The sequence below is a fragment of the Leuresthes tenuis genome, unplaced genomic scaffold (genome assembly GCF_036924035.1).
Source record: "Leuresthes tenuis unplaced genomic scaffold, fLeuTen1.0.hap1 SCAF_20, whole genome shotgun sequence".
Taxonomy (NCBI): domain Eukaryota; kingdom Metazoa; phylum Chordata; class Actinopteri; order Atheriniformes; family Atherinopsidae; genus Leuresthes; species Leuresthes tenuis.
Window position 1 is genome coordinate 6,213,362 of NW_027325374.1, and position 15,470 is coordinate 6,228,831.

A 15,470-nucleotide genomic window follows, 5' to 3' on the forward strand; every position below is an offset into this window, starting at 1 on the left:
TCATCCACCCACATTTGTGGATAGACTCTGTGACTCATTATGTGTCTCTAAGTCAACTTCTGCTCTGAAAATATTATTCTCCTTTTTTCAGACAATTTCCTGAAGCCTTAGAGGACCTGAATGAAGCCATAAAGCAGTGCCCCAATAACAGAGAAATCCAGCGGCTGCTCCAGAGGGTGGAGGAGGAATGTCATCAGCTCAATCAGGAGGAGCAACAGCAGCAGGAGCTGGAGCTGGAGCCTCCCCCATCCCCTCCACCTACACCTCCCCCAGAAGAGGAGGAATCCCTGTCTTTGTCCATGCCTCTTCCCCCTCCCCCAGAGCCCCGTCTTGAGGACATGGAGCCTGTCCAGGACCTGTTTGAGGATGAGGACTACCTGGAGCAGGAGCTGGAGGCCATGTCAATGGGTCTTCCCCCACCTGACTCTCTCAGCAATCCTTCCAGTCTTCCCATCATTCAGAGCCCACCATTGTCCCCCACACATCCAGATCAGATTTACTTAGCTGGGGGTTCGCCCATGGGCCAGCCCTATGAATACCACCCCACCTCCTCCTCCATGTCATCTCCAACTCGAGGATCGTACCAGCCCACATCTCCCTCTCTCTCCCCAACACATCATAACTCCCACTACCGACATAGTCCACCTCACACCTCCCCAGTGCACCAGCCATCCTACCGTTTCAGCCCACCTCCTATGGGCACCGGGGGTCAGGGGATGGACCACCAGAGCCCGCCGCCTTCCCCTTTACGTCGGGCTGCTCAGTATAGAGCCAGCCCACCGATAGAGGGTGTTTGTCTGTACAGATCGCAGTCTGGGTCACCTGTGCGCTACCAGACAGAGCAGCACCCTGGCCGACCCAAATCTCCCCTCTCTAAGATGAGCAGCCAGCGCTCATTCCAGCTGAGCTCACAGCCTTCTTTATCTTCGCAGCACCACCAAGCCCAAGGCCTTCGCCTCCAGCCTTCTATAGCCCAAATAGTCCGCACAAACCAGCCCAGCAATATGATGGGCAACAGCAGCTTTGGAGGACAGATGGGCCATTCCATGGGTGGTCGTTACCAAGGGGGTTCAGTGGACGTGGAGAGCCGTCTGGTATACCAGCCCTCCTTGGATGGACGGTCCATGTCCCAAGTTCAGGCCAGCCTCAGCTCTGGGGCCCTCTGTCAGCACGGTGGCCGAGGAGGGGTTATGGAGTCCAACCTGTTGAAGGATGAGCTACCCCAGCGCCCCTCCTCTGCCTACCGCGCCAGCAGCGGGGGCCCGGGGGGCGTACGTTACAGCCAGACACCTCAGATAAGCCGCAGCCAGTCAGCCGCCTACTACCCAGTTTCTGAACACGTACTGGAGCGTGCCAATGCCATGCCTCCCTGTCAGCTTGGCTCTCCTGAGATCCCACATATGGTGAGACGCCCCGTGAGTGCCAATACTACTGAGATGAAGCAGCATGTGCCCACCCCCAGGCCTCTCATCCATTCTCAGAGTGTCGGCCTGCGGTTCTCCCCGTCTAGCAACAATATCTCAACTGGATCCACTTCAAATTTAGCGCCAAACTTCAGACCTTCTTCTTCCATTCAGCAGATGGAGATCCCCTTGCAAGCCACATATGAGCGCACCTGTGATGACATCTCCCCCATCTCTCCCTCACAGGGTGGAGGGGGGTTGTATCAGGGCGAGACCACCCGCTCTAGGAACACGCCCTTCATGGGCATCATAGACAAGACGGCACGGACTCAGCAGTACCTGCATCAGCCATCACGTTCCAGGGCCATGACATCCATGGATTCCGCTATTAGCCCCACCTCGCCTGGCCAGCTGGTCCAGCAAGGCTCCACCTACAGTCCCCCGGCCTCACTGGGCAATATCGCTTACTATAACAAGACCAACAACGCCCAAAATGGACACCTGTTGGAGGAGGACTACTACTCCCAGACCCAGCCCCCTTCACTGGGGAAGCTGGCCAACGGCTCCCGTGGCAGTGGCGATATTCTGGAGCGGGTCAGCCAGGTGCCCACCTATCCTGATGTGAAGGTGGCACGAACTCTGCCTGTGGCACAAGCCTACCAGGACAACATGTACCGCCAGCTGTCACGTGACTCCCGGACCCAAGGCCCCACATCCCCCATCAAACCAAAGAGACCATTTGTGGAGTCGAATGTGTGATTGGATGGATAGACTGGGCTTGTTAAGTGGAAGAGAGTGTGCAAAAATATTTATCTCAACAGCAGATGTGATCTATGTATGTGTCATGAACAAACTCCCCCTAAAGAACTAACAAGAGACGAACCCAGTCAGAGAGAAAACTCACAGCCGGCTCTCATGTTATTAGACATGATCTTACATGACAAACATAATTAACATTGAGGTGATTATTTCATTATCATATTCTGCACACAGGTTGAATAACAGGAGGGTTCTGATCTCTTTCTTAATCAAAGACCAGTGCACTTCCAAAATGTTGAGTGGCACAAAGTTCCCACAAGTGACCGCAACAGATGGGACTGTAAGGGTGACAGTTGCATCTCATCAGACTCTACTTGTGAACTCTGTATCCATCTTCTCTTCTTTCAAAGTGTGCTCTTAACCAAGGTTGCTAGTAGGCTCTATTCTATGTAATACAATATTATCTGTTCAATACTGTACATTGCTCAGAAAATAGAAATGGCTCAACAACTCAGTACTTAGAGAAAAATGACAATATTTATAATTAAGTTATATATTGTACATAGAAATAAATCAAACATAGTTTGCATTTTGAATTTCATTCCATTAACCCTGCCTCTGTGTCACACTGCTAGACATGTGGGTGTTGAAAACTGGTCAGAGTAAGGAATGAGGGACACAGACAAACTTTGGCATATAATTACCTCTAGAGTAAAAAAAAAGAAAAGATTTAGTGTTGTGTAATGCAAGAAATTGCCTTTGTCTGATGGTTATTTTTTTAAAGAATAGTTCTCTTCTCCAGAAAAAGTCTGATAATAATTTAAAAACGGGATAATTTCCACTTCTTCAGTTAAGGCTGTGTTTCAGTCTTTTTTTCCCCAGAACTCAAAGATCTTCAGTCTACAGTGACATTAAATCGAAAGCGGCAGATTATAACACAGGAGAGGCTAGAACAGATTGTGTCTGGGATTTCAGTCTGTTACAACAGATGTCTGTTTAGTTCAAAAGAACACACGTTTATAGATTGAAATCCTACTCAGAATATCTAAAAGTCCACATGCACCTTTTAAAATGCAGTGTCTGTATCATCTGTGGGGTTTTATAGCTCCTGCAAACCAGTCACTTTCCCAAATATCTGAGGTTCAGAAGTAGAAATGGTTTGCCTTCTATCTTCTATTATGTTGGATGTTAAACTTTCAAAGCATTATCCCTTTCTGAAAACCTGGTCTAGCTCTCTGACTGTAAACATGTTACCTGCTAAATAGCTGATTAACCGACAGGGCCTTACAGGCTCCATTCGTGCACATAATAGGCCTTGAGTGCAATAATTTAGCTTCAAGTTGGAATCTTTGTCTATAGGATTGCTAAATCTTCTTTAACTGAGTGATACTGAGTTATAGATAATAAAAAAAACATTCTGTGGCACGTGATTTTATCATATGGTTCATAAGTGTCAAAGTTTGCCTCCATTCCTCCTCTGCACGAGTGACAGGTAAATGCTCAGCAGGTGCAAGCAAGCAAATGCATACCCCCCCCCCGGTTAGACGTTTCCCTTTCTTCTGCATTACTTTTTGTTCCTGCCCACAATGCATTTTCATTTTATTCAGCCACTTTGGCACTAAGAATGCCTGTAACGTTCATAACTAAGGGTGCACTTTATGTATGTTACTGACTTGGTTGTTCTGATTGTTGAATTTGAAGAAAGTTGGATGTGTGAGGGGTCAGATCTCTGATCAGTGACAGCAGACTATCATAGACACCTTTATTGTATGATTTGCAATGCAGTGACGAATGACAGTATGAAGAGAAAAAAGATGTTTTAAACAGGCAAACATGTACAGACTTTCTAGCACAAGTTGTATATACCGGCTCAGATATTCCATTCTATTCCACTCCACCCAGCTCGGGTTAAGAGAAGCCAGTCATGTTCCACGTCACAGAAAATATCCACAAACCCTAAATCAGCCAGTCCGATACACTGGTCATGTGCAAATCTTTAAAGTAAGTCGAATCTACTGCAAAAAAAAAAAGACTTTAGAAAAAATTATTTAGTATCCAGAAACTCCATATTTGGAGTTTGTGTCATAGAGATGTGGGATAATGAGAATATTGAAGTTATTTGTATATGTGGGAAAGGTTATAGACCATTTGTCTGTAACATATTATTTTGGATGTCTGATGAAGAATAGCTACAAAGAGACAGTTCCTCCTGACTGTCTTCTACTCATCCTCAGTTTTACCCGCTACCCAGAGAGATGCCCTACTTATCTTTACAAAGATGAAGGTATAAACTGTATCATACTTAATTTAAACAAGACTTTTAAGTTGAGGATATCTGAGGGTGTATGGTTTGGAGCTGTTTGTGTATATTCATTTGTTGTAAATAGTCTGATGCATGTTCTACTCTTTCCATGAGCTCAAGCAGACACATGTATAGCCATGTCACTGGTGTGTGATACAATATTGGGATTAAGATAAGGAGACTACTGCTGTCCCTGAACTATCCTTATCATTTTCCTTCAACCTCACCAGACAAAAGGTTATTTTATTTTATTTTAATGTATTTGCTTGCTGAGCAGAGTTCTCTTGTCTGTAAATGTGAGCTTTCAGATCGCTGTGATAAAAAGTTTCATTAAAAACAATAAAAAAGAATGTGTTTTTATCTCATGATAACTGATTGTAATCTGTACAGTCACACCTATGTATTGGGGAAAAAAAGAAGATATTTATAAATGGTTATCAACTGAAATACGCCCTGCATGTCAGTCATTTATTTGACAGGTTTGAGTTTGACATTTTTTATTTGGTCTGTAACACGGCACAATCGTGTGTTGTCAAAGTCAACCCTCTGTACAACATGAGCTCAAACTTGAGCACAATGTCCATCATTCATACTTTATCAACAATATTCAACAGCATTTTTTCTTTTTCTCCAGAGTATTATGATGAAATGTAGTTCTTTTCTTATGATAAACCCTAAACGTTTATCATATCAAATGTTTTTTTTGTGATGCACAAAACATCAAAGGTGCACTTTTCTCATAGACAGTCTTTAGTTCAGAGTTATTTGGAGGAACAAATGTAGCATTTACAACACTATAACAGTACTGGTACATTTACTGCAAATGTGCAAGAGGCTGCAATTCTTTTCACAACCCTTTATACTCAAAACCTGTTTACAATCACCAGCTGAACAAAATGTCCTTTTCAGGGGACACAATTCATGAAAAAACAACTTAATGACACTTTAACATTAATCAGGCATTTAAAGTGTTAAAGGAAAGGAGAAAGCTATCGTCCTTGGAGGTGTAAAAAACACCTGCAATGTGGAGAAGTGCCCCTCTAGTCTTTCTTCTTTTTGTGTGTGCAGAGGTGCACCAACCCAGGCACAAGCACCATGACGATCTGGGGCACAAGAACAAATTTGACAAAGAACAAGCCGTAAAAGAGGACTTGTGGTTGGACTGGGAGTGGCAGGCGATTCACGTGATAAAGTCCCATGGATGATATGGCTAGAGACAAGGCTCTTGGAGCCCAAGGCAGGGGCCATCCGTTAGGTTTCCAATACTGGGAAAGCCCCAAACCTAACAGGGCCCCGCAGTCTCGAGTCAGAGAGGAGAACGGGGCTGTATCCAAACGGATCCACTCTGCATGGCTGCACCATTTCTTTGCTAAAGCAATGGACCTGTAGAAAAAACAAAATACAGCTCGTCTAGGCCAGATAGCTTTTGTCACATCAGAAGTTACAGTGTGTAAAGCCATACTGTCATAGATTAATGCAAAGACGCTCACCAGGAGAGGTCAATTCCAAGCTGCTGCAATCCAGCATAGAGCATCAGAGCACTGAGAAGCAGACCGATGCTGATGCTGAAGAAGAACAGTAGGGGGCGACCTTCTGGTACTCTACTGCTCAAAACAATCCCCAGAATGAACCCTAATAAGACATGTCATTTTAAAGATAACATGAAAGTCTGGCTACTTGGAAGCGAAATACAAAGAAATGAGGGGGGGCTCAAGACTTTTGTGCTGTAATGTCAATTACGTTTTTTTAGCTAAATTATTATTTTTTTTCAAAAATCATTTATACTGTTGCTTGCATCTCCAGGGATCTAAGGTTACATTAGAAAATGTGGCAAAACAATCAGCCTGATGTCTTTAGGTTACTTTGGATAGTATGATTTTTGTACCAGTTTTAATAAGTGCTTTTGTGAAGGCTTATTTGTCGACTGACCTGTGATGCTGCCAGCAATAACCTGGTGAGGAAAATGAGCAAGGATGAAGATCCTGGAGATTCCAACTGCCACCAGCATCCCCACATAAAGCAGGTATGGAGTAGCTGATATCATCACACTGAAGGAAAAAAGCAACAGACTCATTAATAAAAGGGTTGTGATACCCAGCAGTTTCTATGAATTATTACAACATACTTTGATATTTTACAAAGTGGCATACCTGTGGGTACGGGCATATAGAGATGTCCCCAGTGAAGACACTACGACCCACCACACTGCTGCTGTCACCATCGCATGTCCCGATGGACTGCCTGAGAGACAGATGCTAACTTTGGAGCTCTGACTGTATGCTGAATAAAGAGTACTGTCTACAACTCATATTTATTTTAGCTTTCTCTAAGGACTTCTCACCTGGGCCTGTTTCACAGGTGGATGGAAACTGGTGAACTTTGGGTTGTGTGTTGACAAACAGACCAGATTCACCTATCCACCAGAATGGCCTTTCGCCAAACAGCATCCTGGGAAAATAATTTAAAAGAAATAAAAATAATCATGCGCATCAAGTAAGATCAATAAACTGTTTAATGTAATGTTTGTCTTGACATTTGTTTGTCCAACAGTAACATTGTATTCCTTTTCAACTACATGTTCAACTACACTGTCCTTAACTCTCTTTTTATATCCTATATCCATCAGCAACGGACAAAATGTTATTTCATGCTGCCTCATATCCATATTCTTGTGTTACCAACTTATGTGATTTATAAAGTTAAGATGGAAGATATTTAATAAATCTAAAAAACAAGATAAAGACTAGCTGAATTAAAAAAATATGTATTTTATCAATGCTACTCTAGTTTTATTCCTATTATATCCACTGTAAACCAATAGTATCCGCCGTTGCAATGTAGTTGTGTGCCAATACTATTTTACAAATGCTTCTCAAGATCGTTATTTTGTTTACATAAATATCTCTCCTGTTAAAGCTTTACACTTTACCGTAGAGTTGCTCTAAAATGTTCCGCTTACGTTTGTTTCAACACGGACGGTACAGAAGCTCGGACTGCACTGCTGTCCCGGAAGCTACGTCTACACAATAAAATATGATATAATTTACCATTGAATCCTTGTGCATAATAACTGACAAAAGAAAAACTTAAATTAAAATATAACTATAAGTAACAGTGTATTTCATTGTTGCTATTTGTAACTTGTTGACATGTTACGTTTAACTAAAACGGCAGTGGTGTAAAAAGTTGCTCTTTGAGCCTTACCATTTAAACACCAGGTTCAACCACTCCGATATAGCTGCGACCCAAAGCACCGCTACTCCAGTACGTTTGCTAACGAAATACGTGAAAGGAAAGATTAGCAGAAAGGCTGCTTTAGGATCTCCCAGATGAGTAATGACAAGCCAGTATTTTTCCAGATTATTCGTCTGCTGCTGGAGAAGTTCAGCCACCCAAATGCCTTGTGTGTGTACTGCCTCCATTTCTATGCAGTCTCCTGGGTATATAAATTAAATATAATATTTATGCGATGTCCACCAGGAAGTGATGCAGAGAAGCCCGCAATGGTGTCATATCCCCAGCAGGGGGGGCAGTTTGGTTTTTTAGAATGATGATACGAGGGACAAAGCCACATATTTCTACCACGATGAAAAAATATGTGTCTACGATTACTATGTAATTAAAACATAATATGCATAATCCAGTGGTGGATTTTAAGATTAAGTGTGTGAAAACTGTTCACATTCATCGCTGGAATACATGATTACAATTACACGACGTACAACGACACGCCCAGATTTCGTCTTCGTACGACATCACGTAGCTTTACGTAAAGCAGGCGCTCCGGTTTCCTGGCGGAGAAGATGGCGGCTCCTGGACCGGGGGAGTATTTCAGCGTCGGGAGCCATGTCTCTTGCCTCACCTGCTTGGGCCAGCATCTGCAAGGAGAAGTGGTCGCGTTTGATTACCAGTCCAAGATGTTAACTTTGAGTATCCTTTGTTTGTTTCGCGAAGTGGACGGCTTACTGGCCTCTCTGGCTGCAAGGGCCTGTAGGGTAACCGAAAATATGTCAAATAGTGATCCGCGCAGGCGTAATTGGTGGTAGCTGAGTTACACATCTTTGTCCGTTTTAAATTATTTTACGTTGCGAGATAGATGTCCATCCATTTCTTATTTATTTAAAGCTCTGTTGATGTTACGTGAGTATGTATAGGCTTCAAGTTATTTTCTAGGATGTGCATGTGTTTTGAATCCACTCATTGTATTGCCAGCCCTCAACATGGATCACTATCTGGCAACGAATCCTCGTAAGGCATCATGGCTGTGTGCTCTCAACAGGCACAAACCGTTGCTAGTTAGCTGGCTAACTTACAGTTGGCACATTTCAATCTGTTTCAATTTGTCCTCAAATTTACCTCGCATAGTTTGTGACGCCATTATCAATAGGTGCTGACGGTTATTTCTAAAAGTTAGTTTCGTCTTTGTAGCGAGTACTCTTCCATGCTACAGCCAAATTGCTGTTAGCTCGGCTAACATGCTAAGTTTCGGTCAAACCCACACTGCCGTCGCTGCTTGGTATTTCAATTAACGGTTGTAGCATTCTCGAGCTTATCAATTGGGGTTTGTCTTGTCTCACCTTAATCCGGTGAATTATGCCAGAAAGACGTTCAGTTTAATCACGATTCATTTGGGACATCATCGTGAGTTTATTACAATTACCATTGGCTTCCCGGCGAAAATGCCTACACCCATTCATGGGAGCGTTTGCCTCCGTGTGTGGCGAGCTTCATTCATATGGTCATACCGTAACTTAAACAAACCGAAATCTTACGGCTGTCTATAGTTCCATTTGCTGTCTACGTGACCAAACTGGGGCGTAAGAGGTCATATCAGTGAATTATCGGTGTGAGGATGTTTGACAGTTTCCATGGGAGATGTAACACCAAATTTGATAATGGTTTACAGAAACCCCGAATGTTAATGTCTTCATTCAATTAGGTGGTCGTTGCCGGGCTTTGTGGGTAATTTTTAACAATAGTCACAAAGGTTCACAAATTTACATACGTGATTTAATAATTTTGTGGGATTTTAATATTCTGTAATACTTCAAATGTATTCAAAAACTGTGTAGTTATTCGTGCTTTACAGACAAAACCTTGAGGCTACTGTTTCTTCCATTGCAGATAGCAACATTTGTTCGCCTTTCTGAAACTCAAAGGTTACAAGGTCACACTATTTTCTGAAGAGATGTCCAAACTTGTGACAACACCCGAATACTATTGAGTAGCATTATTGGTAGCACATATAGTAAGAACAGTATGATGCAAAGTACAAGAAAATTTAAATTGAAGCGCAATTTAAATTCCTCACATGTTTGCAGGATTTGCTGTTAGACCAGCTTCGTGGCTGGATTGCTCATTAAAACAGTTGCGTTAGTCTAATCTTGTTTTATTATATTGACACAAGTTGGATTTAGGTAAGTCAGGCCGTCAGTCAGCTCTCTTATGAGCTATACGTTTAAGGGAAACTAGATACCTGAAGCTGAACGCTCACATGTGTTATTTTTATCATGTAGGTGTCCTGTTTACATGACCCGTTATTGTTATCGCAACCGACTTGTGTCTTTTTATATTCTGCGGGTCACTGTGCCAAAAAAAATATATGCACAGAGCAGATACCGTTGATGTGAAAAGGCCATTGTGCATCAGGATCTTACCGACAATCTAACAGGCTATTCCTGTATTAACTGGAAGTGGAAACGAAATCCCGCGTTGAAGTAAAGCCTGTTTGTGTTTGAGAAAACCTGTCAGCCTCAGTGTTTCCCACATGTTCACGTTTGATTCTAAAATAAAAAATGTTCAATTATAACTATAATAAATGGGGGGGGGGTATCATTCTTGGGTAAGAATTTATTGAGATGCATGATAATCAGTGATTGTTTTGTTTTTTTTCATTGAGAAAGTCATTCACAATCAGAAAGCAATAGCTTCATATTGGCCGCACAGGACATTTTAGTTTCCATTCATTCATGAATTGTTACTATAGGTGGCAGCACTGCCTTTGGCAGTCAGATGCTGTAACTGGCACTACCTTTCACTGTCAGTGTTAGGCTGCCACAGCTCTCTGTATCATAAGTTTCTCTGTGGAGATGGTGATCCGAGTTCTTCAGGAGCCTGATAACAATGGTAATTTTGTTCTTTGAGGCATTGTCATCCAGTTGTCTGCCTTAACTTGCGTGCCATCAAAGAACGTGCTTCCTCCAGTGGTAAGCCAAACCTCAACGACGTCATCCTGATCAACTTAGCCTATGTTTCTGATGTGGAAATAATAAATGACCGCACTGAGACTCCACCTCCACTAGCATCACTGAATGTTAGCAAGGTAAGACATTCATGTATAATTAGTTTTATCATGTTTGTTTGTATGTCATATAAACCGAAAGCTGTTAAGTTATGGTGTGACCCTTTCCTCCTTTTCCTCCTTTCTGCATGGGTAAGGTGAAAACCCCTGCCATGCATTCTGGTACAGTTATGGTGCATTTTAGGAGGTTTGGTTATTTGAATAATGCGGAGGGCTGTGTTGCTTGTGCCAAAAGGAACATCCAGCATGTACTTGTCACCTCAAAAAACTTTTAGACATTCTTTTCATTCAGTAAAGTCAGAGTGTCTCTTATTGACCTAACATGCCCATCATCTCCAAAAGGATAAAAGTAACGGCACATTCAGGGGATTCTTGTAAGCATTAAAAGAGCTTCTCAGTTTGTACTCAAATAACTAGCAAAGCTCTTTATAAATGCAGAATCATCAGATTAAAATTGCATTCAAGTGACTGAAAGACAACATCTGTGCAGTGAACTGAGCTATGCCCGATCCCCCACATGGAAAGCCAGACGTATACTTCTGGAAACTTGATTTCCATCGCATCCATGTATCCTGGGACATGGACAGAGATCATTAATTAAAATAAAATAGCCCTGTCGAGCTGTAACCACAGCATGCTTACATGCACCGTATCTGTGCAACTGAGGGACTGATGGTGACAACTCAGATACCTGGAAGGCATTTTTGTCATTTGATATTTCCTGACTTCGCAAATGGCCAAGAATTGCCTGAGGTCTCTTATACATCATCATTTTTGAGTGTCGAGTGCCGCAGTAAATGTCTCTTACGCAGTTAAGCTGTATATTGAAGGTGTGTGGTTGGCCTAGTCGGCTTGTGAGTACATACTGAGGGTCCAGCACATGAATTAAAGATGGGAAATATAACTTTGAAAGATGCAGGTTTAAACTGAGTTCTGTGCTCCAACTGGATCATTTCTAAAGTTATTTCTATGAAGCCAAAATCTTAAGTGATTGTCAGAAAAATTCTCTTAAAATTAGGCTTAGAGTCGCTGGATACGATTAACATAAAACCTTTATTTCTTGCAAGAAAGAGACAAGTCTGCACAACCTGTCAGGAAGCTGGCTCAGAGTTGTCTGACTCACAAAATGATACTATTGCTATTTCTATTATTTATGTTTACTGGCCACAAAATGTGATGGGAAACTAACATTACTGGCATTACATTCAGTGTGATGGGAAAACGAGTTCAGACAGTCGAACAATTTCACAAGCTACACAGTGCTATGAGAACCAAAAGGTTGGAGGAAGCCTCCCCTTCACATAAACCTTTATTCTTACAGCTTTTCTCCATGATTTTTGACTTAAAAAAAAAAAAAAGATAATGTGATTTGAAACTTACAAAAGAATGAATTCAGTTCCTTGCTTAAAACGGTCAAAGCACATATTAGCTAACTTTTCTTTTGCTCGTGTTCTTACAGCTTGCCAATCGAGCACGGACAGAAAAGGAGGACAAGCTGTCCCAAGCCTATGCAATCAGTGCTGGGGTTTCTGTGGAGGGCCAACAGCTATTCCAGACTATTCACAAAACGTAAGAACTTCACACTGTCAAACTGTGGATGATCCGGTTAACAGGGTCAATGTTGACCTGATCAGATGAGAAACAGCAGCAAATGCTGTTTGTCAGAAGGAAGTTCTGACTTTAAAGTATCTGATGTTATCTATCATGGCTTTACGTCACGTGAAAGGTCTTAAGGTCACAATCTGTGTTTGTGATTCCAACAAAAAATTAATTTAAGAGTGAAAACTGATCTGAAATTATTCAGAAATGTCTTCTTAATGCGGTGGGGTTATCCAAAATGAGGTTAATCCATTGTAAATGGTGCCAGCTTCCTGTTTCTGTGTCTGTTAATAATTGTTGATTAAATTTTAGTCCTCTGGTTTCCTCCATCGGCAGAGAATAAGAACACATCCACACAGATGAACCCTCTTTTATATCTTAATAATTCAGTCCCTTTTTGAATGTTTTGAGCTGATTCCAGAAGAGAGTGAACCGAGATTTCAAGGCAACAAATGCACGAGATGCGTTGAAACGACAGTTTTCATGACTGGTTTAATCACTGGAAAACAAATGAATGACATGTGTAATGAAGAGTATTTCTTACTGTTCTTTTTAAAAAAAAATTTATTAGACTAAGAGGTTTTTTGGTCATCAAAATTGCCTCTAAAACACATGAAAAAAGACGCTGCTTCCATTTAATGTTGAAATCTGAACTGAGGTCTTTTCGTTCAGTGGGAATGTTGAGTGTGATAACCTGACTTCTCTTTCTGTGCATGTAAGGTAACGTTTACCTCTCTTTGCAGCATCAAAGACTGTAAATGGCAGGAGAAGAACATTATTGTGATGGACGATGTCGTAATCTCACCGCCTTACCAGGTTGAGAATTGCAAAGGCAAAGAGGGAAGCGCTTTAAGTCATGTACGCAAAATAGTAAGTATGTTTCACATCCACACAATATGTTGAAAAGGTTTCGTTATCTTTTTCTTTTCATCCCCCGATGTTTGCTCTCTGAAATGTCGCCTAAAGAGCCTGAGGTGACATCCTCGCAGAGTCACAGAGCCATGTGGGGAGCAGAGTATCTCCCTGCTAGTGTCTTAAATCCTTGGCTCTTGTGATGGATATGCAAGTAGGCAATGATTAGATCTTTCCAAAACTGCCTAGTCCCTGAGGAAAGCCCATGTATTCAAAATGTAGATTAGTGGCCTTCAATAAACCAAACAAACTGTTAAGGAGCCACTGTTGTTGACTGTCCTCACACCTGAAATCATCCTGTAATTGCCAATATCTGAAACCTGGTAAGCTTGAAATGGATTTTCCCATGAATCCACCTGCCTCAAACGTAAAGAATGAGCACCAAAATGGTATTGTGCAACCTACGAAAACCACTGGGTGTCACCATAAGGCAGCAGATGCGTCCTGCAAAACAAACTGAACCAGAACTCAAAATTCAACCTAATTTGAAGCCAGTAAGACTATACGAATCAGACCGTGCTCCTGTGAGATTGCTGGAGTCTAATTCTGTGTAATTCTGCAGAGGAAAACAGAATTTGCTGGTGCTTGGTGATTTCTGCACATTTCTGTAGGCAAACAGACTAATTGTACCAATCACACAATCTCTTTGATGGGGGCTAAATATCAGAATTAGAGAAGCTAGAATCATGTTTTAACAGCTTTCATCTTTTCGGTTTTTAATGATTATGTCTTGTTGTTCTATTCGTATTCTCCCATCAAATGTTTACCACAGCCTTATAAGAGCAAGTCAGCGGAGTTTAATGACTTGAATAATTCTGTATTGAGAGGCTGTGTACAAAGGCAGGAAAAAATCTGCAGATCTTACTGGATGCGTCCCTTTAAACGTATGTGGGATTGTATGTAAACCCCAGATTAACGCTGTGTGATCAGGAATCTTCTGAATCTCATTTTGATACGTTTTTAACAAGAAGACGGACCCAGTTGGGCATTCATGTTGCGACGACCATGACTATAATTCTGGTTTGTGAGTTTGTGCAGTAAAGAGAAAACGCCACATGTGCAATGAAAAGATTAAAGTTAATCTCAGCATCTGCTGCTGCCGTTTGGTTATTGGCTGGCTCTGTCCAATCTGCACTTCATTTCACTGGATTTCCTTGTCCCAGTCTTTGTGGCTAAATTACTACAGAGAATCTGACATTGTGTTCTTCTCAGTAAGGTCAACCTGAGCTGTGAGGTCTAACCAGCAAAGGTGCTCGGAACAAACAGAATTGGACCTCTCTGTGGAGCCATCTTGTTTTTTAGTGGCAGAAGTAATCTTCCCAAGTAGAAAGAACCCGAGACATGACGCATAGTTGAAATATGAATTTGAAAGACAAAACAAAACCTGTCCAAAGTGTTTGGAACTGGAAATGTGGCTGATAATGTGAACATTTGTCCCCGCGGTCCATAAATGCTCTACTCTCTGTCCTCCTGCAGGTTGAGAAACATTTTAGAGACGTGGAAAGTCAGAAGTCCATGCAACGTTCACAAGCACAGCAAACACAGAAGGACTCCACTTTATCTTCTTGAGTTGGCAGTGTGGGTCAGCCAGGGAAGGCGACGCAGGTGGTTTTGTTCCCACTGCCAGACAAAGTCGGCATTCCTTGTCTTCGGTCTGAGACCACAAGGAGGAGCGCTGAGGGCCCTGGATCCTGAAGATCAAAATACCATTAAATGAAAAAGACAAAAAAGAAAGAGGAAAGATTAAATCTTAAATTAGACTTTATAAAGAATAATTTAAACATGAACCATAAAGCAACCATAGTTTCCTTAACTAACTTGTCTCATTCTGCCCCCCCTCACTCCTCCCCTCCTGTCCCTGAAGCCTTTTCTTTTTCCGCCCTCCTTCCTTTGCCTTCAGTTCCATTTCAAAAAGAGAAAACTAGAGCAGTCAGAAAGGCTTGTTAGCTTTATTTTCTGTCATTGTTTCCTTTTTTGCTGTATCCATGTTCTACTGTCTGTTTTCTGTATTTTAAACAAAATGTGACTTGAAACGCCACACTTTAAAGGACATTTTCTAAAATAAAAGTAACAAAAATTCTGACTGTAATACTGTAATTTTCAACAACTTTTTGATAAGTTCGTAAACATGGATCTAATGGACTGTGCTGTCACCATCATGTTTTGACCCTGTGTTGACGGGAAATCGCTTAAA

At 41.9% G+C, this 15,470-nt stretch overlaps 3 protein-coding genes across 10 annotated transcripts in view; 2 read left to right on the forward strand and 1 right to left on the reverse strand.

Annotated features, from left to right (window-relative positions):
• The window catches only part of tanc2b (tetratricopeptide repeat, ankyrin repeat and coiled-coil containing 2b), a 143,135-nt gene extending 138,321 nt beyond the window's left edge, over positions 1–4,814 (forward strand). For all 8 annotated transcript variants that reach the window (XM_072373225.1, XM_072373218.1, XM_072373220.1 and 5 more), the window contains one exon: positions 92–4,814. In XM_072373225.1, coding sequence (XP_072229326.1) covers positions 92–2,162 — 2,071 coding nt within the window. In that variant the 3' untranslated portion in view covers positions 2,163–4,814. The remainder of the gene's footprint in view (positions 1–91) is intronic.
• g6pc3 (glucose-6-phosphatase catalytic subunit 3) lies at positions 4,342–7,970 on the reverse strand. The gene is made up of 6 exons (XM_072373243.1): positions 7,669–7,970; positions 6,806–6,912; positions 6,615–6,705; positions 6,394–6,512; positions 5,955–6,096; positions 4,342–5,847 (listed from the first exon to the last, which is right to left on the reverse strand). Exons 1-6 carry the CDS (start codon positions 7,884–7,886, stop codon positions 5,505–5,507), a joined length of 1,020 nt encoding a protein of 339 aa, XP_072229344.1. The 5' UTR covers positions 7,887–7,970; the 3' UTR covers positions 4,342–5,504.
• Positions 7,971–8,226: 256 nt separating this feature from the next.
• lsm12b (LSM12 homolog b) lies at positions 8,227–15,356 on the forward strand. The gene is made up of 5 exons (XM_072373246.1): positions 8,227–8,394; positions 10,653–10,786; positions 12,225–12,334; positions 13,108–13,234; positions 14,753–15,356. The coding sequence occupies exons 1-5, from the start codon at positions 8,268–8,270 to the stop codon at positions 14,843–14,845; spliced, it is 591 nt and encodes a 196-aa protein (XP_072229347.1). The 5' UTR covers positions 8,227–8,267; the 3' UTR covers positions 14,846–15,356.
• Positions 15,357–15,470: the final 114 nt, after the last annotated feature.

Coding starts and splice junctions, on each gene's coding strand:
- lsm12b (XM_072373246.1), top strand. CDS start 8,268: ATGGCGGCTCCTGGACCGGGGGAGTATTTCAGCGTCGGGAGCCATGTC. Junction 8,395..10,652: donor GTCCAAGATGTTAACTTTGA/GTATCCTTTGTT, acceptor GTGCCATCAAAG/AACGTGCTTCCTCCAGTGGT. Junction 12,335..13,107: donor TTCCAGACTATTCACAAAAC/GTAAGAACTTCA, acceptor CTCTCTTTGCAG/CATCAAAGACTGTAAATGGC.
- g6pc3 (XM_072373243.1), bottom strand. CDS start 7,886: ATGGAGGCAGTACACACACAAGGCATTTGGGTGGCTGAACTTCTCCAG. Junction 6,706..6,805: donor CACCTGTGAAACAGGCCCAG/GTGAGAAGTCCT, acceptor TCTGTCTCTCAG/GCAGTCCATCGGGACATGCG. Junction 5,848..5,954: donor CTTGGAATTGACCTCTCCTG/GTGAGCGTCTTT, acceptor TTTTTTCTACAG/GTCCATTGCTTTAGCAAAGA.